General features: G+C 36.6%; 1 protein-coding gene across 2 annotated transcripts; it reads left to right on the top strand.

Moving 5' to 3' along the window:
- The first annotated feature begins 109 nt into the window (after window positions 1–109).
- supt6h (SPT6 homolog, histone chaperone and transcription elongation factor) lies at window positions 110–24,553 on the top strand. 2 transcript variants are annotated; one of them, XM_073824601.1, is made up of 37 exons: window positions 110–229; window positions 915–1,025; window positions 1,154–1,309; window positions 2,638–2,711; window positions 2,816–2,996; window positions 3,098–3,179; window positions 3,306–3,561; window positions 5,371–5,472; window positions 5,570–5,683; window positions 5,772–5,861; window positions 5,950–6,092; window positions 6,172–6,320; window positions 6,415–6,525; window positions 11,685–11,814; window positions 11,946–12,096; window positions 12,437–12,591; window positions 12,682–12,874; window positions 12,979–13,118; window positions 14,014–14,131; window positions 14,234–14,310; window positions 14,418–14,553; window positions 14,652–14,789; window positions 15,417–15,584; window positions 15,696–15,823; window positions 15,914–16,121; window positions 16,252–16,399; window positions 17,424–17,566; window positions 17,655–17,795; window positions 18,413–18,608; window positions 18,697–18,935; window positions 19,130–19,243; window positions 19,896–20,020; window positions 20,111–20,223; window positions 20,311–20,385; window positions 21,010–21,191; window positions 21,288–21,484; window positions 23,241–24,553. In XM_073824601.1, exons 2-37 carry the CDS (start codon window positions 926–928, stop codon window positions 23,428–23,430), a joined length of 5,163 nt encoding a protein of 1,720 aa, XP_073680702.1. In that variant the 5' UTR covers window positions 110–229; window positions 915–925; the 3' UTR covers window positions 23,431–24,553. The 2 variants fall into 2 exon arrangements, with proteins under 2 accessions (XP_073680702.1, XP_073680701.1); XM_073824600.1 differs by having other exon boundaries at window positions 1,151–1,309.
- The last annotated feature ends 411 nt before the right edge of the window (window positions 24,554–24,964 follow it).

The raw sequence follows: 24,964 nt of genomic DNA, 5'->3' as shown, positions 1-24,964 counted from the left end.
ATCTTAATTCATGTTAATTTTACACATTTACTAGTGCATTGTTTATTAAAAATCTGCAAATGAATTCATCCTGACCGGAAGTTAAATATGTGTATACCGGAACCAGAATCCCGATTGTAACCCTCAGCCATTTTTTGTTGTCAGTATCAAGCTTCTTCAAAAGTGTCGCTCCGTTCTTCATCTCAGCGCTTATTTTCAAGTCTTTAATCGAGCTTCCTCGCAAGGAAACGTAAGTGCGCTTTCATCTTTTATTTTAATTTCAGTCAAGTGTTTTTAAAAGAGTCATTAGTGCCTGGGGTTGTTTTTCTTAGCGCACAGGCTAGCTGTTAGCATGCGGGCCTTGATTTTTCACAGTGCCGCGGACAGAATCGTTGCGTAATTATTTAGAAAACAAAACTGTTTTTTTACTGTTTACGTTCGATTCATTGCTAGCGTTTTGGGTTTTTCGTAATAGTCATAAACGTCGTATTTACGCGTCCTAAATTCGTTGCTTAAGCTCAAATCTAGCAAGGCGCATGGATCTCAAGTTCATCTTGCTGTGTGTTTTGGTATCTAAAATGTCTACAGAATTAGTATTCAGATGATATGTCTTCGCATGTAAACATCTTAATATATAAATCAAATTAGACAGACAAAACACAGTTTTTAATATCTAGTGCGAGAATAATCAAGTTAAGCCAGCAGTGAAGCTGATCTTTGTCAGTCTTTTGTTTACTGCGAGAGATATGTCAGATGCATGCTTTGTTTTTGTTATCATTATTGAACTGAATTGTACTTATGACAATATTGCCAGTATGTCAATGCAACATTTCACTTTTTATTATTATGCACTTCAAACCATTTGAATGTCATACTGTATTTGTCACAGCAATACTGAATTTATGATAAAAAAAAGATTTTTTTTTTCCACACAGGCCTTGCAAACATGTCTGACTTCATCGAGAGCGAGGCTGAGGAGTCAGAGGAGGAGTTTGAGGAGAAAGACCTGAAGCCCAAGAAGACGCAGAGATTTATGGAAGATGATGGTAAGATGTTATGTAATTAAAGCCACATCCTATAGAAGGCATGAGTATGATCAGAACTCTGTTTAAATCAGTTCTATTGTTATTGGTGTGTTGCGTCATTGATTGTTTTGTGGTGTTGTCTCCAGAAGAAGAGGAAGAAGAGAATACTGAAGATCAGGATGAGCATGGAAACCTGAGAGGACTCATTGATGATGGCGATGTGGAAGAAGAAGAAGAAGAACCGCGAAGTGCACCAGAGGACAGTGACTCTGGTGAAGAGGTCCGTCATCGTCGCAGGAAACGAAGTAGGTTACTCTGAATTCAATTCTGGTGTTTTGCTAGCGAATAATGTTGTTCTCAGTAGGACTGAGTGAAATCAAAAATTCACAATATCGTTATCTTGTGAGAGATAAATAATTAAAGGAATAGTGATTTGTTGATGTACTCACCCTCTGGCCATCCAACATGTAGATTATTCTGTTTCTTCATCAGAACAGATTTGGAGAAATTTAATCATAAATTCTCTGCAGTGAATGGGTGCCGTCAGAATAAAACTGCTGATGAAAACATAATCCACACAACTCCAGTCTATCAATTAACTTTTTATGACAAATATATGTTTGAATATATTTTAAAATGTAATTTACTCCTGTGATTTTAAAGCTGAATTTTCAGCATCGTTACTCCAATCTTCAGTGTCACATGATCCTTCAGAAATCTTTTCAATATTTTGATTTGCTGCTCAAAAACATTATGTGAGTAGAATTATTTTCAGGTGTCTTTGATGACTAGAAGGTTCAGAAAAATTATGATTATTATGATAATAAAATTCAGCATATTAGAATGATTTGTGAAGGATCATGTGACACTGAAAATGACGCTGAAAATTTAGCTTTGTTTACAGAAATAAATTATATTTTAAAATGTATTCAAATAGAAAACAGTTGTTTTAAATGGGTAAAATATTTCAAAATTGAACTGTTTTGCTGTACTTTGGATCAAATAAATGCAGGCTTGGTGAGCAGAAGAGACTTTAAAAAACATTAAAACTGTTCAAACTTGATTCGCAACTGATTATTGGTCTGAATCAGTGCTTGTTCAAGAAATACTTGCATGGCTTTTTTTGCATGGCCTGTTCAAATATTTAGTAGACAAATGTGTTGGTAAATGTAAAGTATTGTTAGATGGTATGAATAATATGCACTCTCGATTCTAATTCTGTTCTTTAAAAAACCCTGAAAAGACTAGCATTCTATTCATTTTCTAAAAAGGCACTAGCTTGCTCTATTCATTTTCTGTTCTGTGTGTTTTCTTTTTATTTATTATGTAATTACCAAAAAAAAACCTTGCTAGGCTAAGTGAGACTTGTCATAGAACTTGCATATCATTGCTCTTTTGTTGATTTTGATTGCTTCCATTGTCCTCATTTGTAGTTCGCTTCGGATAAAAGCGTCTGCTAAATTACCAAATGTAAATATTTCATTGTGTTCATTTAGTGAAAATTAGAATCACATTTGACAAAATTATGGTTCCTCTGATAGGAAAAACTGTTGAAAATAGGCAAAATGAAATATTGTTTTCTGTATTCCTCAACCTTGGTTCACATTTAAAAATGTGTATTTGTATCTGTCAGGTTACGATGACTATCTGGATGATGATGATCTGGACCTCATTGAGGAGAATTTAGGAGTGAAAGTAAAGAGAAGGGTAAGTCACGAGGTTCCTGTCTGTGCTAAATTGCAGAATTTGTATTAATTTAACTGATACCAGTTAAACACTTTTTTTTAACTAATGAAATAATAAATGTTTAGAAAAAGAAGTACTCGCGTGTGAAGACCATGGATGATGAGGGGGAAGATGATGAGAAAGACATGATCGCTGATGAGATCTTCACTGGGGATGGTGATGGAGAAGGAGAGGTGGAGGAAGGAGAGGCTGTGGACACCCTTCACCAAAGAGAGGATGAAGAGGAGGAAGATGATGAGGAATCGGGTAAGAAAGACATTTACCCTATTCATTATGGATTTTAATTCTTTTAGAATTCTGTGGAATTTAGGTGGTAAATATATATATTTTGTCTTCAATTTTTGCAGATATTGATGATTTCATTGTGGATGATGATGGACAGCCCATCACTAAAAAGAAGGGAAAGAAATTCTCTGGCTACACTGATGCGTAAGTGGTATAAACTATATGTGTTTTGCTTATGTAAATATGAAATACTCTCTGTGCCCTGACTGAAATGGCCTTGAACCCTCTGACTTTCTTACCTCTAATGTTGCCCGGTTTCTGACAATCTAGTGCTTTGCAAGAAGCTCAAGAGATTTTCGGTGGAGATTTTGACTTTGCTGAGTTTGACACTGAGGCGTATGATCATGCGGAAGAGGAAGAGGAGGATCAGGATGATGAGTCATGGGATCGGCCAAAGAAGCAGACCAAGAGAAGAGTTGGCCGCCGTAGCATATTTGAGATCTATGAGCCCAGTGAGCTGGAGAGCAGCCACATGACCGATCAAGACAATGAGATCCGCTCTACAGACATGCCAGAAAGATTCCAGGTATGGATTAGTGTTGGCCTGCATATGCAGTTGAAGTCAAAAGTTTACATATACCTTGCAGAATCTGCAAAATGTTAATTATTTTACCAAAATAAGAGGGATCATACAAAATGCATGTTATTTTTGTTTAGTACTGCCCTGAATAAGATATTTTACATAAAAAGCGTTTGCATATAGTCCACAAGAGAAAATAGTTGAATTTCTAAAAATGATTCTGTCTTGCCCCCTTCCCAACAATTACTGTATGATTTTGAGATCTATCTTTTCACACTGAGGACAACTGAGGGACTCATATGCAACTATTACAGAAGGTTCAAACACTTACTAATGCTCCAGAAGGAAAAAACATTCATTAAGAGCTGAGGGTGAAATAGGGTGAACAGAATAGAGATGTGTACATTTTTCTTATTTTGCCTAAATATCATATTTTTTTCTTTTTGTACTGCTTTTCAGAAGCTATAGAAGATAGTTACATGTACCCCAGAAGAAAAAAAAAAAGTTAAGTTTACCCTGATATTCAAATTCCAAAGGTTTTCACCCCCAGATTTTAATGCATTGATTCCTTCTGTAGCGTCAGTGAGCGTTTGTACCTATAGTTGCATATGAGTCCCTCAGTGTGAAAAGATGGATCTCAAAATCATACAGTAATTGTTGGGAAGGGTTCAAATACACAAAAATGCTGAAAAACCAAAGAATTTGTGGGACCTGAAGGACTTTTCTGAAGAATAGCGGGCAGTTTAACTTTCACTAACTAACTATCACTAAATAAAAAATAAAAAAAACACATCTGTGCATCATTCAGGTGACAACACAGTATTAAAGGAACACTCCACTTTTTTTGGAAATAGGCTCATTCTCCAACTCCCCCCGAGTTAATAAGTTGATTTTTACCGTTTTGAAATCCATTCAGCCGTTCTCCTGTTCTGGCGATATCACTTTTAGCATAGCTTAGCATAGATCATTGAATCCTATTAGACCAATAGCATCGCGTTCAAAAATGACCAACGAGTTTCCATATTTGTTGTATTTAAAACTTGACTCTTCTGTAGTTATATCGTGTACTAAGACCGGTGGAAATGCAAAGCTGCGAGTTTCTAGGCTGATAAGATTAGGAACTACACTTCCATTCCGGCGTAATAGTCAAGGAAGTTTGCTGCCGTAATATGGCCGAAGCAGGCGGAGTATTATCAGAAATGAGTTCCCAGCTAGTTTAGCATTTGCACATGTGCTGTGTGGTATTACTGCTCCTGCTTCGGCCTTATTACGGCAGCAAACTTCCTTGACTATTACGCCGGAATGGGAGTGTAGTTCCTAATCTTATCAGCCTAGAAAATTGAAGCTTTGCATTTCCACCGGTCTTAGTACACGATATAACTACAGAAGAGTCAAGTTTTAAATAGGACAAATATCGAAACTCGTTGGTCATTTTTGAACACGATGCTATTGGTCTAATAGGATTCAATGGTCTATGCTAAGCTATGCTAAAAGTGATATCGCCAGAACAGGAGAACGGCTGAATGGATTTCAAAACGGTAAAAATCAACTTATTAACGGTCTATATGTAAACGTCTTTTATGTGAAATGTCTTATTCAGATTGGTACTAAATAAAAAATAACATGCGTTTTGTTTGATCCCTCTTATTTTGATAAAACAATTAACATTTTGCAGATTCTGTATGCATGGAAATGTTTGACTTCAACTGTATACTTCCATTTGCAGTATGCCTTCCAGTGTGAAGGATACCAGAAACGTCTGCATGCCCTATATCAGGGAAATGAGGATATTTTATAACCTCTTGTCTTTTGCAGTTGAGGGCCATCCCTGTAAAACCTGCTGAGGATGATGAACTTGAGGAAGAAGCTGAATGGATTTACAGGAATGCTTTCTCCACACCAACCATTTCCATGCAGGTGTGAACTGAATATTTGTATAATGTGACATTTACTACCATGTTGTTATGGCACCCAGCTAACTTTGATGCTTAATTTGTTTTGATTTGCATTACAGGAGAGCACAGACTACCTGGATCGTGGGACAACCACTAATTTTAGCAGGAAGGGCCCCAGTACTATTGCAAAAATCAAAGAAGCTCTAAACTTCATGAGGAACCAACACTTTGAGGTATAGTCATTGGGGGGAAAAGTGTTGTGATTTTTAAACTCAACTGACAGATTATCTAGTTTTAACTCCTCTCTTTTCCTTCTTACAGGTTCCCTTCATTGCGTTCTACAGGAAGGAGTATGTGGAACCAGAGCTGAACATTAATGATCTGTGGAAGGTGTGGCAGTGGGATGAGAAGGTATAGGCAAATCAAAAATGAATGCATTGTGGTAGCTTCTTTATTATAAATAAAAACTAATTATGACTGTTTGTGCTCATCTTCTCAGTGGACTCAGCTAAAGACCAGAAAACAGAACCTGACACGTCTCTTCCAGAGGATGCAGTCTTATCAGTTTGAGCAGATCTCAGCTGATCCTGACAAGCCATTGGCTGACTCGACTCGTCCTCTAGACACTACTGATATGGAGAGGTACGAGTACAAATCTAACATACCTTCTTACATTTTATGCTTTGTCTACAGTAATCACACGTTCTTCCTGCTTTGACAGACTGAAAGATGTCCAGTCTCTTGATGAGCTGGGAGACGTCTACAACCACTTCCTGCTCTACTATGGCCGAGACATTCCTAAGATGCAAAATGCAACCAAGGCCACCAAAAAGAAACTAAAGAAGATCAAGGAAGTGTCAGAGGAAGATGGTACAGCCATGTTTTTTTTTTTTTTTTTAAATAAGTCATTCAAATACTGGTCAACTACTATTGCATTAAACTGAAACTCTTTTTGTTCTGCTAGGAGAAGAAGTAGAAGTGGAGGAGGAAGAGGAAGAAGAGGAGCAAAAGGGTCCAGATCTGAAACAAGCTTCCCGTAGAGATATGTACAGCATCTGTCAGAGCGCAGGCCTTGGTGTGTACATCTTGCAAATATAAATAAGACAATTTATTTTTTTTCTTTTATTTATGCTAGCTGAGTCAAATGTGCTAAACTACGGTGACGCATTGCTGCCACACACTTATTTTTTTCCCCACTCAGCTATGTCGTTATAACGACATCTTTTCTCGTAAAAACGACATCTTTTCTCGTTAAAACGACATCTTTTCTCGTAAAAACGACAATTTTCTCGTTAAAACGACATCTTTTCTCGTAATAACGAGATCTTTTCTCGTTAAAACGACATAATTTTCTCATTAAAACGACATCTTTTTCTCGTAATAACGACATAATATGTCATACGATCTGACGTTCCTGTTATAGATGATATGATTATGTTATTGTGTATTATGCAAAGCGTTTGTCCACGCTGCCTTTTCCACAGTCCTGACATAAAGGAGGATGCACGCTGCTGGAGTTAGAATACACAAGCTATATATAGAAATAAACTGTTTTAATAATTTTAATGTATTGGTTTCAATTGTAGCTGCATGTTTATTAGGATTAATCTCCAATCTGCCCTCAGACCCAGAGGATTTAAGATGATCAGATCAAAACTGTTATTTCTGAATAATCGACTCTGAGCTTGGAATATTATTTGGATGAAAGTTTGATTTTACAGAAAATTGAAATACGATCATAAAGAAATAAAACAGAAATGACAAACGGTTTGGCTGCATTATGATAATAATAATTTCGTTCCTTTTCAAAAATGGAAAAAATCAATGAAAAAAAAAATCAGTTTAGTATTTTTGTCTGTGGGTAAAAAGAGAGCTTATGCTTTAATAATTATATGTGGGCGGCAATGAAAAGTCACTTTTTTTAACTCAACCTGTCTTCATGTCTATCGCATCATGCAGAATAAATACAAATACAAAAATACAAACAAATCTATCTTAATTTCGTTTTTCTGTTTCTCAAACAAAACGAAATAATAATAATAATAATAATAATAATAATAATAATAAGCTATTATTATTAGGCCTATTATTATATTTTCCTTATGAATTATATTTATTTATTTCTGCTCATATTTCGATTTGCTGTTAAATCAATCAAAAAGATTTTATAATAAAAATAATAATACGCCCAATAATAATAATAATCATAATAATAATAATAATAATAAGCATAATAACAATTTGAGTAGCCTATATTATTATTATTATTTCATTTTGTTTGAGAAACGGAAAAACGAAAAGCTTGATTCTTCATATTTTTGTTCGTGGGTAAAACACATGAGCTTATTGCTTGAATATTAATTTAACATGCCTGGGCGGCCTTGATACTTATGATTATATACAAATTATACATTATTTATTATATATTATTAAATTTTATTTTTAGCTGAATCAAGCCACGAATCCGGTTTTTCATCTGGATTATAGCCTACTGTGGAAATATGCTGCGCTGGCTCTGAGTGTAAGCACAATGGTAGGTTACAGATAATGAACTCACACGGGAAAGACTGTACATTACCTCTTGTTGGATTTATACGAATTAAGTAAACACAATTTTGTTTTCGATTCTTTTATTGAAGTAGACCTTTCAAGCTGCATAGAGAGACATAAATTGCAAGAGCGCACCCTGTATTTTTACAAAGGCAATTTGTAACGTTTTGTTGTTATTGTGGAAGTACATAAAATAAAGCAGACATTTATATTTCATTCCTCTGTAATCACAAAGTAAGGGATCGCGCTGGTACCGCCGACCCGAAAAGTGCAGTGAGCTTTATATGAGACTTGCAAAGAAACGTTATTGTGACTAATTTGCAGGGCTGGGTTCTCCGAAACCACCTTAACGCTACGTCGTTCTTAAGTTGTACCTTAAGAAGTACCTTATCGTTAATATGTGTTTTCAGAAACCTTCTTTGTTAAGTATACCTTCTGTAAGTCATACGTTCATAAGGTTGGTCTGGAGCGCTCTTAGCTATACCTTACCGCTGCTGACGGTTCATACCGCTAGTGGGCACCACGCAAAAAGCTTTTTTACATCGCAGTTTAATTACAAATAGAAAATTTTATATGAACATTTAATATAAAATCTGATTTAGTATTAAAATTGCATTTTTTACTTTAAAATTTTACACATAAAATACTTCAGTTGTTATAGCCTACACCCAGTGTCAAGTCAAGTCACCTTTATTTATATAGCGCTTTTAACAATACAGATTGTGTCAAAGCAACTGCACAGTATTTAAACAGAACAATAGTGTGTAAGTAACGCATTATTGTAAACAATCAATTTTCAGTAAAAGGCAGTTCATCAATGAATTCAGTGATATCATCATCCAGTTCAGTTCAAATAGTATAGCCTACGATATCGCTGGAAAGTGTCCCCAACTAAGCAAGCCAGAGGCGACAGCGGCAAGGAACCAAAACTCCACAGGTGACAGAAATGGAGAAAAATCCTTGAGAGAAACCAGGCTCAGTCGGGGGACCAGTTCTCCTCTGGCCAGTGTATGGAAGTGTTTTCATTAATAAAGTTTCCATGGTTGTTAGCTTTTTTTAATTACTATTTCGAGGCACATCAGCGGGCGAACCATTTGACAGAAAAGGCTGAGTCTATATAAAGAAAGATGAGTTTACACAAACTTTATAGCTATGGCAGCGAGACAGTGAGTACTTGTTTTAAATCAAAGACGGCGCCGTGCGCGGAGAGTAATAGTGTGTAATGCATACGCCAAAGTCCAATTTTGCGTGCATATGATACGCCAATCCTTCCCATTAACTTCAATGGAGAGAGGATGCATACAAATACCACGCATCATCTTTTATATCATCTATATAAAAGATGATGCGTGGTATTTATACGCATCCTCTCTCCATTGAAGTTAATTGGAAGGATTGGCGTATCATATGCACGCAAAAATGGACTTTGGCTTATGCATTACACGCTATTGCAAAGTCGTGTTATTCGTACGCAAAATGATGAGAATAAGTTGAAACACATACACATGTATTTCTGCATGTACATATTTCAATGAGCCCCGATAAATGCAGTTTGTACTATTTCTAAAACGCTTCTTTATGAAAAAAAAACATTGTTTTCTCAATACTTTACCTATACCGCTGTGAAGGAAAGAGCGCACAATCGATCACCGAGGCATCGATATCAACCTATTCAGCACCTCCACCATGGACAGCACCTGCTAAGGTCGCACTTAAGAAGGTTTACCTTAAGCAATATCCTAAGGTATAGTTTGGAGAACACACGTAGGAAAGGTATAGCTGTAGTTAAGGTGTACCTTTTGAGTCTTCGTAGCACGCTAAGAGACAACGTTATCGGAGAACGCAGCCCTGGGCGGTACATCAGAGGAACATTTATTCTGCATGATGGGACAGACCGTAAAGACAAGCTGAGTCGAAAAGTGGCTTTTCCGGGCCGCTCACGCACAAATATTAAAGCATAAGCTCTCTTTTCATGAAAAAAAAAAACCTGGCTTTATTTATTTTCATTTTTTAAACAGAACGAAATCATCATAATCGTAACACGATCAAACCGTGTGTCATTTTTCTTTTATTTATTTCTGATACTATTTACATTTTCTGTAAAATCAAACTTTCATCCAAATAATATTCCAAGCTCAGAGTCAGAAATAACAGTTTTGATCTGATCATCTTAAATCCTCTGGGTCTGAGGGCAGATTAGTATGGAGATTAATCCTAATAAACATGCTGCTACAATTGAAACAATTACATTAAAATTATTAAAACAGTGTATTTCTATAGGCTATATAGCTAGTGTATTCTAACTCCAGCAGCGTGCATCCTCCTTTAGGTCAGGACTGTGGCGAAGGCAGCGCGGACAAACGTTTAGCTCCCTCACATAATGTCTATAACAGGAACATCAGATCGTATGACATATGTCGTTATAACGAGAAAAAGATGTCGTTTTAACGAGAAAATTATGTCGTTTTTACGAGAAAGGATCTCGTTATTACGAGAAAAGATGTCGTTTTAACGAGATAATTATGTCGTTTTTACGAGAAAAGATGTCGTTTTAACGAGAAAAGATGTCGTTTTTACGAGAAAAGGTGTCGTTTTAACGAGAAAAGATGTCGTTTTTACGAGAAAAGATCTCGTTATAACGACATAGCTGAGTGGGAAAAAAAATAAGTGTGTGGCAGCAATGCGTCACCGTACTAAACATATTCCCTGGCCTATTGCAAAATTTATGATAAAATTTATTTATTTTTGATCATAAACTAACACATTGATTGAATTTAACATTTTTTGTTTCAGTGAGTTATTTCAGTAAGATTGAAGTTTTTTTTTTTTTTTTTTAAAGAAGTTTCTTCTGCTCATCAAGGCTGCATTTATGCATTTTTGATAAAAAAAAAATACCAAAAAAAAACTGTAAAATTGTGAAATATTATTGCAATATAAAATAAGAGTTTCTGTTTTAATATACTTCAGGATATAATTTATGTGATTCAAAGCTGAATTTTTAGCTTCTTTACTCCAGTATTCAGTGTCACATGATCCTTCAGAAGTCGTTGTAATATGCTGATTTATTATCAGTGTTGGAAACAGTTGTGCTGCTTAATTTTTTTGAAACCTGTGATACATTATTAAAAAAAAAAAAAAATTATTTTAACGTTATATTGATCAAAGAATCCTGAAAAAAGTAAGTCTTTACTATTACTTTTTATCAATTTAACACATCCTTGCTGAATAAAAGTATTAATTTCTAGTAAATAAGTTTACTGACCCCACATTTTTGAAACAGTAGTGTGTATATATTACAAAAGATATTTTTATTAATACTTTATTCATCTAAGAAGCCTGATAAATAAAGGTTAAAAAAAATCCAGCACAATTGTTTCACATTCACAATAAATTATCATATTGGGATGATTTCTCAAGGATCTTGTGACACTGAAGACTGGAGAAACAATGCTAACAATTCAGCGTTACATCACAGGAATAAATTATATTTTAAAGTATATTAACATAGAAAACTGTTATTTTAAATTGTAATAATACTTTTGATCAAATAAATGCAGCCTGAAGACTTCTTTAAAAAACATTACAAATCTTACTGATCCCAAATATTTGAATGGCAGTGTCCATGTACATAACTACAATGTAACTCTATCAAAGTTATAAATTAATTCATACACTTTTTCGTAGATGGTCTTGCCAAGAAGTTTGGTCTGACCCCAGAGCAGTTTGGAGAAAACTTGCGAGACAGTTATCAGAGGCACGAAACCGAGCAGTTCCCAGCAGAGCCTTTGGAGCTGGCCAAGGACTATGTATGCAGGTAATGGAACAATGCAAACTTGAAGTTGTTTATTAATAAATCATTTCTGTAGTCAAGTCTTTTGTCCACTGCCTATTGATTTAAAAAAGTAGCATTTTGCATGTTTATTCATAAATCAAATGTTTTCATAGTCAATTTAGCACCCCGGAAGCTGTTCTGGAAGGCGCCCGTTACATGGTGGCCATGCAGATTGCTCGTGAACCTCTGGTCAGACACGTGCTCAGACAGACCTTCCAGGAAAGGGCTAAGATTAACATCAAGCCGACGAAGAAGGGCAAGAAGGTTGGTACTTAGAAGTTAATTTAGGAGTTACAGACTCCAATAATATGTAGGAAGAGATGGTTTTCTACCAGTATTTTATTAACTGTTGTGTTTTTATCTTCTATTCTTTCACTTAACCATATTCATCAAGGAAAGGGTATTGTCAGCACAGCGACCTTTCCACCCCAGTAGAGTTCTGTTGTGTTAGAGCTTTAGCTAGAATGTTCAGTTGATGTATGTAGGTGTATATTATAGGCTTGTCCTTTTATTCAAACTCAGACTGAACTGATGTGTCAATGGCTGCATTGTTTGCTCATTCATTAGTAATTCCACATTAGCTAATGTCTGTCATGTTTCCTAGGATGTGGATGAAGCACATTATGCCTATTCCTTTAAGTACCTGAAGAACAAGCCTGTGAAAGAGCTGAGTGGAGATCAGTTTTTGAAGATGTGCCTGGCTGAGGAGGAAGGCCTGCTCGCCATCGACATCTGCATTGACCTTGTGGGAGTCAAAGGGTATAGTTGTGTCCTGAAACTTTTAGCTTGAGATCAAAACCAGGATTGTATACAAGAGATACAGAGCAGTTCCGTTTGCCCTCTCTACAGGTACGGAGATCAGACCTACTTTGATGAGATTAAGCAGTTCTACTACAGGGATGAGTTCAGTCACCAGGTGCAGGAATGGAACAAGCAGAGAACTCTTGCAATTGAACGCTCCTTGCAGCAGTTCCTGTATCCTCAGATGGCCAAGGAGCTAAAAAACAAGCTTGTTGCTGAAGCTAAGGACAATATTGTTAAGGTGCCACATTGATTGCATGCATTAAATTATCTTTGAAAGCTAACAAAGCACTTTCTGTACCAAACTGTTGTCTATAATAAATTGATTTGTTTCTTTTGTGGTAGTCTTGCTGCAAGAAGCTGTATAACTGGTTGAAGGTGGCTCCTTATCGGCCTGATCAGCAGGTAGAGGAAGATGATGACCTTATGGATGAATCGCAAGGAAAGGGTATCCGTGTACTCGGGGTGGCATTTGCTTCTGGCAGGTACATGTTTGTTCAGAGTGAAAGAATATTTCACATTATTTTAGAAAGCAATGCACTATGTGAACTAATATATTATTGGATATTTATATTTATGTCATTAAATGCTCACTTGAAGTAGGGTTCGTACAAGGTGCTTGAAGTACTTGAATGTAACTTTTTGAAATTTAAAGCCTGGAAAATCCTTGAAAATAACAATACTACTTGATAGGTACTTGAAAATGCTTGAATTATTGAAAGACAATGTATCTATGAAATTAGTGTTTAATTTTCTCAAGCACATCTTTTTACGCAAAATTGACTGAAGTCAAGAAAAAAGCAACAGATGAACCAAATCAATTGAGTCATTTATGCTGGAACTGCTCGATTCACTAGCAAAAGCCAGATTAAATTAAAAAAGCCATTAATTTTCGACATCACTTATAATAATGCAAAAAATCTGTGAAACAGCTTTTCAAAACTCTGAATCAGTTAAACAAATGTGTCGCAAAATGATTCACTGTTTCGAAGTGCTCTAATCGGATCACGTATCGCAAATCATTTGATTTTAGATCGGAACTTTGCGTAATGTGAATCATTTGATTCAGATCGGAACTTCTGAGCCTGTATTGCATATAATTTTTGAATCAGTTTTGTGAATAATTTCGTAAATTGAATGATACAAAACCAATTTTGAAAATCAAAGTAGTCTTTAAAAGTTCTGAAATTTCATTTTACAGTATTTGTACGAACCCTAAAAGTTAAAGTGAATCTCAATTTCACTTACTTTCTCTTGTATTATAACTATATTATTGACTATAACATCATAATTATCAGCTTATCAGTGCCCGAAAGATTTTTTTTTTTTAACCAGTCCTTTCATACTTTTGAATGGTATCTGATTGCTTGTGTTTTATAGAGACACACCAGTGTTCTGCTCCCTCATTAATGGTGAAGGAGAGGTTGTGGACTTCCTTAGGCTTCCTTATTTCCTGAAGAGGAGAAATGCATGGAGAGAGGATGAAAGAGAGAAAAAGGTGAAGAAACCGAAGCCCAAATCATTTACTATTAAGCTGTTTGTTAATCCCAATTGACATCAATATTGGCACGTTTAAAACATTTGTTTGCTGTTTCAATAGCTTCAGGATATTGAAAACCTCAAGAAATTCCTCCTTAGTAAGAAGCCACATGTTGTTGCTGTTGCTGGGGAGAATCGGTGTGTTCATTATGGCACTTTTTGTTTTTAAAAATGCTGTAGAAATGTTTTACATTTTCATTGGACACCCACATGCTGATGCTGATGCTCTTTATAAATGTGTGTAGTGATGCTCATATGGTGATGGAGGACATCAAGCGCACCATCAGTGAGCTGGAGCAGGACTCCTCTCTGCCTGTGGTGGGAGTGGAGCAGGTGGATAATGAGCTGGCTGTGCTTTATATGAACAGCAAGAAGTCTGAGGTCAGTGCAGTAAGATAAAATACCCATAAACCCTTGTTGAAGGCTCTGTACTTGTAATACTTTTCTAATATTTCTTTTCTATACTGCTCTTCTCATAGGCGGACTTCAGGGACTATCCACCTCTGCTTCGGCAGGCTGTGTCTGTGGCTCGCAAGATTCAGGACCCTCTAGTGGAGTTTGCCCAAGTCTGCAGCAGTGATGAGGACATCCTGTGTTTGAAACTGCATCCCCTGCAGGTATGAGCACATTCCTGCATCTCATGACCTTCTTTTTGCATTTACATATAAATGCATTGGATTTGCGCCATGTTTTTGTTGTGAAATTCAGCCTTGCAATGTCTTGGTTGAATTTTAATATTATTAATTTATTGCCATTACACTTTTTTTTTTTTCGTTTTTTTTTTTTTTTCTCCATATTTTGAGTAACTTTAGTATGTGGCTGCTAATGGAGTGACCTGGACTACAAAATCAGTCATAAGTACAGTAGCACTGGTATTTGTAGCAATAGCCAACAATATGGGTCAAAATTGTTTTCTTTTATGCCAAAAATCATTAGGATATTAAGTAAAGACCATGTTCCATGAAGATATTTTGTAAATTTTCCTACCCTAAATATATCAAAACTCAATTTTTGATTAGTAAAATGCATTACTAAGAACTCCATTTGGACAACTTTAAATTTCTCAGATTCCAGATTTTCAAATAGTTCCATCTCGACCAAATATTGTGCTATCCTAACCCATACATTAATGGAAAGCTTATTTATTCAGCTTTCAGATGATTTTCAAAAAATTGACCCGTATGCCTGGTTTTGTGGTCCAGGGTCACATTTGTGAGTCATATTATTTTTCAAATGTTCTTTAGGAGCATGTAGTGAAAGAGGAGCTGCTGGGTGCTCTTTACTGCGAGTTCATAAACCGGGTGAATGAGGTTGGTGTGGATGTAAACCGGGCTATTGCTCATCCTTACACCCAGAGCCTAGTCCAGTACATCTGTGGCCTTGGACCTAGAAAAGGCTCACACCTGCTCAAGGTGAGACCTTCAAAAATCTCTATTCTCACATTTGAAGTTCCTATGATGTTTAGCTAACTCTAAATCACAAGGTGTAGAAATCATCATCTTCACCTTTACAATGTTCCTCAGATTCTTAAACAGAACAACACTAGGTTAGAGAACCGAACCCAGTTGGTCACCATGTGCCATATGGGACCCAAAGTCTTCATCAACTGTGCTGGCTTCATCAAGATCGACACCGCCTCTCTTGGAGACAGGTAAGATGCTAAACACAATGTTAGTGTCTTTGAATGATGCTGCATACAGTCAGAAGATATGATGAAATAATGTCTTCCTTCATTCTGCAGCACTGACTCCTATATTGAGGTCCTGGACGGTTCTCGAGTACATCCGGAAACGTACGAGTGGGCACGTAAAATGGCAGTGGATGCTCTTGAGTACGACGAGTCGGCAGAAGATGCCAACCCAGCCGGAGCGCTTGAAGAGATTCTTGAGAACCCAGAAAGGCTGAAAGACCTGGATCTGGATGCCTTCGCTGAGGAGCTGGAGAGACAGGTGAGCATTGTTTTTGATTCATTTGCATATATTTATTTAGCAGATGCATTTATCCAAAGCGGCAAATGAGACCATGAACTGTACTTGACTTTTCCTGTAACCTTGTGGTATTGTTTCTTTTTTTTTTCAGGGTTATGGTAATAAGGGAATTACACTGTACGACATCCGAGCTGAGCTCAGCTGTAGATATAAAGATTTGAGAGCCCCGTACAGACCTCCTAACACTGAAGAGGTCTTTAACATGCTCACCAAGGAGACGCCTGAGACCTTCTATATTGGTAAATAATACCTGAGCATGTTTAGATATTTAAAAGAGATCAGAGTAATCTATAGTTGTAAACCTTTAAAATATACATACCTTGAAGGAAACCCTGAGTATTAAAACTTGTTTGGCTTAATATAAAGTAAATGATGTCTCTTATTGCACATTGTTTTATACAGATTTTAGACTGGTGTCAAATGGTTGCACTCCGTGAGCTACTAGTGCTACCTGTATTTTTTATTTATTTTTTTATTACACAACTCAGAAAATAAAGTACTACTAAATACTGATACGATGCCACATTGTGCAGCTTTTGGTTATAATTTTCAGTCGAAGGGCAACAAGAGAACCGACGTAAGTCTTTACTGCTTTCCTAGCAATAAAAAGAGGAAAAAATAATAGGTAGATGTCTGCGGACAAATAACACTTCCTAAAGACCCAAGTTTTTGTTCTCTCCACTTTAGCTCTGATGCCTTTGAGGGTTTTAATAAACCACAGCTACTGAAAGAGCTTACAAATGGGAAAGACATAAAATGCTAGATGCCATCCTGACAGGATGTAAACATGCGGACACTTTTCATGATGCTGCAGCCACCAAAGGAGTTTCTCAGCATGGATTTCACTCTTTCCAGGGGCGTTTAGACTCCTTGTGGGGAAAAATCAATGATATGGCATTTGGTTTAAGGCTATGCTTATATCCATTGCCACCTGTAAGCTCTTTCAGTAGCTGTGGTAAAAATAGCAACAGGTTGCACCAGTAGCTCACCGAGTGCAACCATTTGATGTAATCAAAGTAATGGCGCCCCCCCCCCCCCCATAGTCCAAAATATGTACAAACCGATGTGGATTTTTAAAATAACATAAATTTTCATGGGTTTTCTATTACATATTTCAGTAAGATACATCATTTATATTAAGTCATACCATTTTTAATACCTAAGATGCACTTTAAAGTATTCTGTGATATTTGAGGTGTTCCCTCATACGTTTCAACCTTGATACTGTTGGTAATATTTTCCTAAATCTCCGTGCACATATAGGTAAACTGATCACCTGTGTGGTGACTGGCATTGCTCACAGACGGCCACAAGGTGAGAGTTACGACCAGGCTATCCGTAATGATGAGACGGGTCTCTGGCAGTGTCCATTTTGCCAGCAGGACAACTTCCCTGAGCTCAGTGAGGTGGGAATCTGTTTGGTTACCTTTCCCATGAATTTCATTTTAGCTTTGTCGCATAAGCAACATGCTCATGTTGTTGTATATTTCTTAGGTGTGGAATCACTTTGACAGCGGCTCATGCCCTGGTCAAGCCATTGGAGTAAGAACCAGGTTAGATAATGCTGTCACAGGCTTTATCCCGACAAAGTTTCTTAGTGACAAGGTGGTGAAGCACCCTGAGGAAAGAGTCAAGGTGAGAAAATCTCTTTTCCTTTCTATACTCTATCTGGCATATATGTGACCCTGGACCACAAAACCAGTCTTAAAGGCTTAATTTAATATCTTAAACTGTGTTACAAAGACGAACAAAGCTTTTACGGGTTTGAAACGACATGGAGGTAAGTGATTAATGACTGTTTTCATTTTGGGGGAGTAACCCTTTAAGTAGCATGAGTATATTTGTAGCAAATAGCCAAAAATATATTCTATAGGTCAAAATGATGTAAAGTAAATTTATCAACCTTTTTTTTATTTTTAATTAGTAATATGCATTGCTAAGAACTTAATTTGGACAACTTTATGTAATTTTCTCAAATTTAGATTTTTTTTTTTTTTGCACCATCAGATTCCAGATGTTCAAATAGTTGTATCTCGGCCAAATATTGTCCTATCCTAAGATTAATGGAAAGCTCATTCATTCAGCTTTCATATGATGTTTAAATCTCAATTTAAAAAAAACTGACCCTTATGACTGGTTTTGTGGTCCAGGGTCACATATATTTATAAATATACACCACAAATACGTACCCTTACAAAACATAAGTTTGAAAATCTTATGTGGACACACTAACTTATGTCTGGTTCTGTTAGGTTGGCATGACTGTACACTGCCGCATCATGAAGATTGACATTGAGAAGTTCAACGTGGATCTCACTTGTAGAACATCTGACCTGGGTGACAAGAACAACGAATGGAAGCTTCCCAAAGATACCTACTATGATTTCGATGCTGAGACAGATGATGTGAAACAGGAAGAAGAGCAAAAGAAGAAACAGCAGAGAACCAGTCAGTATTGACAATTTTTTATTTTATCACCTTTTTCAAGTGATGACTTTTTTTTACTGAATTATTGTGGCTTATTTTCTGTTTTTAGCTTATATTAAGCGAGTGATCGCTCACCCGTCCTTCCACAACATCAACTTCAAGCAAGCAGAGAAGATGATGGAATCCATGGACCAAGGTGATGTGGTAATTCGACCCAGCAGTAAAGGGGAGAACCACCTGACGGTTACATGGAAGGTGGCTGATGGGATCTATCAGCACGTGGACGTCCGTGAGGAGGGTAAAGAAAATGCATTCAGCCTTGGACATACTCTTTGGATCAACACTGAGGTAAGCTGTTGCTGTGTCACACAAACTGTTTTTTAAAAGTTTGGCGTCTGTGATTTCATTTTCAACAATAAAAAGGCTGCATAATTTTGTTTTTTCTTGGACCACAATGTGTTTTTTCAGGATTCTTTGAATAGAAAGTTCAAAAGAACAGCATTTTGAAATAGAAATCTAATGGTAGTCGTGGTTGTCTGCAGGAGTTTGAGGATCTGGATGAAATCACAGCCAGGTATGTCCAGCCCATGGCTGCGTTCGCACGAGATCTGCTCAGCCACAAGTATTTCCACGAGTGCAATGGAGGTGATAGGAAGGTGTGTACACTTTTTCTTCATACAGTTGAGGTCAAAAGTTTACATCCCCTTTTAGAATCTGACCTGAATAAGATATTTCACACATAAAAGATGTTTACATATAGTCCACAAGTGAAAATAATAGTTGAATTTATAAAAATGACCCCGTTCAAAAGTTTACATCCCCTTGATTCTTAATACTATGTTCTTACCCGAATGATCCGCAGATGTTTTTTTTTTGTATAGTGATAGTTGTTCATGAGTCCCTTGTTTGTCCTGAGCCGAAAAATCCTCAAGATTAATCCCGAAGGGAAAAACATGCATTAAGAGCCTGGGGGTGAAAACTTTTGAACAGAATGTAGATGTGTAGCTACATTTTTTTTTTTTTTTTTATGTTGCCTAAATATATTATTAAAATAAAAAAAATATATAAACTTAAAATATATTTTTTAATTTAGCACTGCCCTTCACAGGCTACAGATGATAATTACATGTTACCCAGAAGACAATAAATTAAATTTACCCTGGTTTGAACATTTTAAAAGTTTTCACTCCCCTTAATTAACATTTTGTAGATTCTAAAAGGGGGTGTCAACTTTTGGCCTCAACTGTAGATAAAATGGCCTCTTTAAATTGTTCAATTGTGCATTTATCCTTTATTGCCTTTGTACAGAAAATGGAGGAGCTTCTCGTAAGGTCCAAAAAAGAGAAGCCGACATTCATCCCTTACTACGTTTCAGCTTGTAGAGACCTGCCAGGCAAATTTCTGCTGGGCTACCAGCCTAGAGGGAAGCCAAGGTAACAGTCATTACCCTACCAAAGCAGTGCACAATTCCCATATCATGCATTCGTAAATGTTTGCTTTTGTTGTTTTGTTTTGTTTTGTAGGATAGAGTATGTAACCATCACTCCAGATGGCTTTAGGTATCGCTCTCAGATATTCCCAACAGTCAATGGTCTCTTCCGCTGGTTCAAGGACCACTACCAGGATCCTGTACCAGGTTTGTAGTCTCCATCTATACACCATCTTTGACCTAGCATTGTTATTTTTCCTTGTAATGTAATGTAATGTTTTTGTTTCTCTAAAGGCGTCACACCAACCAGCAGCAGAACAAGAACACCAGCATCAGTGAACGCCACACCTGCCAACATCAACATTGCTGGTATGTCACAAATGCTGAAAACGACAGGAATTTTCAAAACTAATGTTCAGTCAATCCAAAATTTATTCAGATACCTTCAACATTTCTCACATTATCACAGTTTATTCGCTATAGTTGAGAAAATGGTAATAAAATATGACAAGAACTCAGAGTTAAACTGTGTCAGAACAAATTCAGCTTGATAATGTCAGATAACTTTGATAGAAAGGTATGTAATGGATTACAATCAACGAAAATAAAAAGTCAGACAACTGTTGGTATGACAATATTTACAAAGCTATCAATACTTTGTTGACCAATTGCCAAGCAATGCCTAATTTTGTTCAATCTGTGGTTAAAAAAAGGTTGCATTAGCTATTAAAGAAAAAACACTTCAGCAAAACATGATCAGGTCAAAGTGTCTTGAGTAATTTTTGGTCCCACATTTTTATCAATTTTTCTGGTATTCCACTGTATGAAGAATTTTTGGGTATAATATCTAACAGTTTGCTTAATTTTGCTATCCTCACTTACATAAATCAACTATAGTGTTCACTAGTAAAAGAATCTAAAATTATGTCTGTTGTCTAAATAATTTTTGGATTGACTAAATTTAAAACCCCATACCTGTCCTCTCCCTTTCAGACTTGACTCGAGCGGTCAACGCTCTCCCACGAAACATGACATCCCAGATGTTCAACGCCATTGCCGCGGTTACAGGTCAAGGCCAAAATCCCAACACGACGCCGGCCCAGTGGGCCTCCAGTCAGTATGGTTACAGCGGTGGCAGCAGTGCTGGTGGTGGCGGCAGCAGCAGCGCTTATCACGTATGAAACCTGCACCTATGCACTGACCCGTTTAAGTAATTGAATCAAAACTGGGCCCTCTAATATTCATCTTCCTTCCTTTCCTGTTTTTTCAAGGTATTTGCAACACCCCAGCAGCCAATTGCGACACCCATGATGACGCCCAGTTACTCTTACACCACACCTGGCCAGCAGCAGGCCATGACCACGCCGCAGTATCCCAGCAGCACCCCGCAGTCCTCACACGGACACCATCAGCATTCGTCCTCCACGCCATCATCCTCGTCATCGAGAGTGCGGACACCACAGCCCAAGTTAGTGCTGCTTCTACTTTCTTTAAAATGTGAAACCACAAATGCACAGAAATGAAAACTAAGGTTGCACTTAGCCGGAAACCGAAATCGGAAATGCTTTTTAATAAATGTTGTTATTGCCCCCTAAAACTAATAAAGACTATCCCTTAGTTCAGGGGTTTTCAACTCTAGCCCTCGAGGTCCACTTTCCTGCAGAGTTTAGCTCCAACCTTGATCAAACTCACCTGCCTGTAACTGTCTAGTGATCCTGAAGACCTTGATTGATTAGGGTTGAAGCGAAACTCTGCAGGAAAGTGGACCTTGAGGGACAGAGTTGAGAAACTCAGCCTTAGTTGATGAGACAAAATTGTATTTATATAAATTTTATACGCAGTCCGTGATGGGCAGATCGTTAATGGCTGCTCTATGTGGTAATGTAGTACATCGGGCAGGACATCCAAACCCTCACCTGTCATTCATCGACCTCAAATATGGCTTATGTAAAATATGCAAGTAGTAGCAACTTTACATGGCTGCTCAATCTAATGTTAACCTAGAAAAATGTGCGCTTTTTCAAATGTCTGTGCGGAGTGTGGATCTCTGTGAACTTGAGTGTGAAACTTCGAAAATCTGTGTATACTTGCCTTACAGACATGGGGAAAAAAATCTGAAAAAACCTTGTTGAGGGCAGCCCTAATTATTTTATTAAATAATATAATAATATAACATTTTGTAAGACTTCTTGGTTTAACTTAAAAATTATACTGAATTAAAAAAATACAAGGCAATAAAATGACCCCACTTTTATTGAAAGGTAAAACAATTATTTTTATTCAGTGCAATGCAACAGAATGAGATTTAACAATTATTATTATTTTTTTTTTTTTTAATTTTGTTGTTATTACACTACCAGTCAGAAGTTTTTGAACAGTGAGATTTTTAATGTTTTTTAAAGAAGTCTCTTCCGCTCACCAAGTCTGTATTTATTTGATTCAAAGTATAGCAAAAACTGTAAAAATGTGAAATTTCAAATGTAATTTATTCCTGTGATCAAAGCTACATTTTTAGCATCATTACTCCAATCTTTAATGTCACATGATGATCCTTCAGAAATTATTTTAAATAATTTTTCAGGATTCAGAAATTATAGAAATATTTTTATTTAGCAAGGATGCTTTCAATTAATCAAAAGTGATGATAAAGACATTTATAGTGTTACAAAAGATTTCTATTTCAGATAAATGTTCTTAAAAAATTTTATTCAAAGAAACCTGAAAAAAAATCTACTCTGCTGTTTTCAACATTTGTTTTTTGAGCTTAAATAATCGAATATTATGATGATTTCTGAAGGATCACGTGACTGGAGTAATGATGCTAAAATTCAGCATTGAAATCACAGGAATAAGTTACTTTTTCAAACATATTCAAATAGAAGATTATTTTAAATAGTAAAAATATTTCAAAATTGTACTGTTTTTGCTGTACTTGAATCAAATAAATGCAGACTTGGTAAGCAGAAGAGACTTTTTAAAAACATTCAAAATCGTACTGTTCAAAAACTTTTGACTGGTTGTGACTTCTGTGTGAGCTGTGGTTTATATATTGCTACACTATTGACGTTGAACCTTTTTTGGCCACAGAATTTTGCTTAAACACGACTGAATCTTTAGTTTTACTAGTGTTTTTTTTTTTATTATAGCGTCTATAGCAGCATCTGTGCTTAGTACATTATCCATTACAAAACAAAGTACTAACACTCCGTCTGTGTTCCCTGCAGGACAAGTTCCCACACTGCCGTGGACTGGGGTAAGATGGCTGAACAGTGGCTGCAGGAGAAAGAAGCCGAGCGGCGGAAGCAAAAGACGCCCCGCATGACGCCCAGACCTTCCCCCAGCCCCATGATCGAGAGCACGCCCATGTCCATCGCCGGAGACGCCACTCCCCTCCTGGACGAGATGGACCGATAGGAGTAGGGAAGGGGGGTGTTCAGACATCTCATAAAACCCAATCCATCCACATCCCATCGCTCATCCTCCATCTTTTGCTCTTTCGCTGCTAGAAGTATTTCTTTGAGTCATTCAGAGCTACTGATACAAAGACAAACACTTGAAATATGGTGACGACAAACAGATTTAGGAAATGGACCTATGATAAATGTTTGTCACGAGGGTTTTCTTTTTTCTTTTTTTAAGTATGTGCATAATGCACCCCCTTTTTCATTTCAGTTTTTTAACTAAATTTAAAAGGAAAGGCTTAAAGCATGAAACGCTGCATGATTTGTGCTCATGGGAGTTGGTATTCAATCACCATAAGATCATTAGTTCAGTCCCCACTAGGAGAGCTTTTCTTTTTGTATCTGGCTTAAACGGTTGAATAAAACCCTGTTTCAGTATGAACCAGAGCACTGTAATAATTCAAAATCTGTTACGCAAAGAATTAAGCACTGGGGGAGATATTTGTAAAGCTATTTAGCAACTCATTTATCAGCTAGAAAATGAAGTATGTGACTTTGAAAGCGATCCTGTAAATGTCATGTCTTTTTGTGCCATTACAGCGATCAAAACATATGCATTTTAAATTCAAAACTGATGTTTTTAAGCTCAAGTTCAGAATTTAGATCACTTCTCATAATGTGCTTATACAAGTAAACTGAACTATTGTGCTAAAAGATCTGGAGAGCTCTGATCAGTTTTTTTGCTTTTTCAGTTTGGGGGCTGTTTGTGTTTGTGAATGTATCCTTTGCTGGGCCGGACTTCCTCAAGGTGTTTGCACACATGCTGTTTTTAACAGTGTCTTTCCTTCATGTACAATCCCATGTATCGCTATAGACAGAAATTGTAACATTTAAGCAAAGTGAACTTTATGAACAGGCTCCTCATACTGTGACACCAATTTTTTGTTTTTCTCCCACACAACTTTTTCAAAGTTCTGGGAAGTGTTTCAGACCTGATCATGTGTTCTTTTAGCACTGAGGCTAAACTATGCCTTAGGGTCAGGAAGTGAGCTCAGTGTCTAAATCGTTCTGTTCAGTGTATTTCACTGCTGACATCCATTTCATTTATTTCCTTTGATAAAGTTGTCAAAATTAAACTCTTCTGATTCCTGTTTTTATTTGTTTTAAATATGTTTTTTAACAAGAAAGAGTGTTTGTCTTCAAGCTTCAGTCCGTGGATAAATAAATCATCCATGTGACATTCATTGGAACTTGAAACTTCCACAAGCTGTCAAATGTGAAACAAAGCTACCAGCTTGAAGCTCTTGAAGATTTGATCGGACATTTCGGTATAGAATACACTACCAGTCAAAAGTTTTCAAACAGTAAGATTTTCTTTTCTTTTCTGCTCACCAAGCCTGCATTTATTTGATCCAAACTACAGCAAAAGCAGTGAATTTTTAAACTATTTTTACTATTTAAAATATTTCTATTTGAAAATTTTTATAAATTTAATTTATTCCTGTGCTCAAAGCTGAATTTTCAGCTTAATTACTCCAGTCTTCAGT

This window comes from Garra rufa, chromosome 19, assembly GCF_049309525.1.
Source record: "Garra rufa chromosome 19, GarRuf1.0, whole genome shotgun sequence".
Lineage (NCBI taxonomy): Eukaryota > Metazoa > Chordata > Actinopteri > Cypriniformes > Cyprinidae > Garra > Garra rufa.
This window is presented reverse-complemented; position numbering and strand designations above follow the sequence as displayed.

Excerpts from the sequence above, each read along its gene's own strand:
- supt6h (XM_073824600.1), top strand. The coding sequence starts at position 926 with ATGTCTGACTTCATCGAGAGCGAGGCTGAGGAGTCAGAGGAGGAGTTT. Across the intron at positions 1,310-2,637 it reads TCATCGTCGCAGGAAACGAA|GTTACGATGACTATCTGGAT; the intron begins GTAGGTTACTCT and ends TGTATCTGTCAG. Across the intron at positions 3,562-5,370 it reads ACATGCCAGAAAGATTCCAG|TTGAGGGCCATCCCTGTAAA; the intron begins GTATGGATTAGT and ends TGTCTTTTGCAG.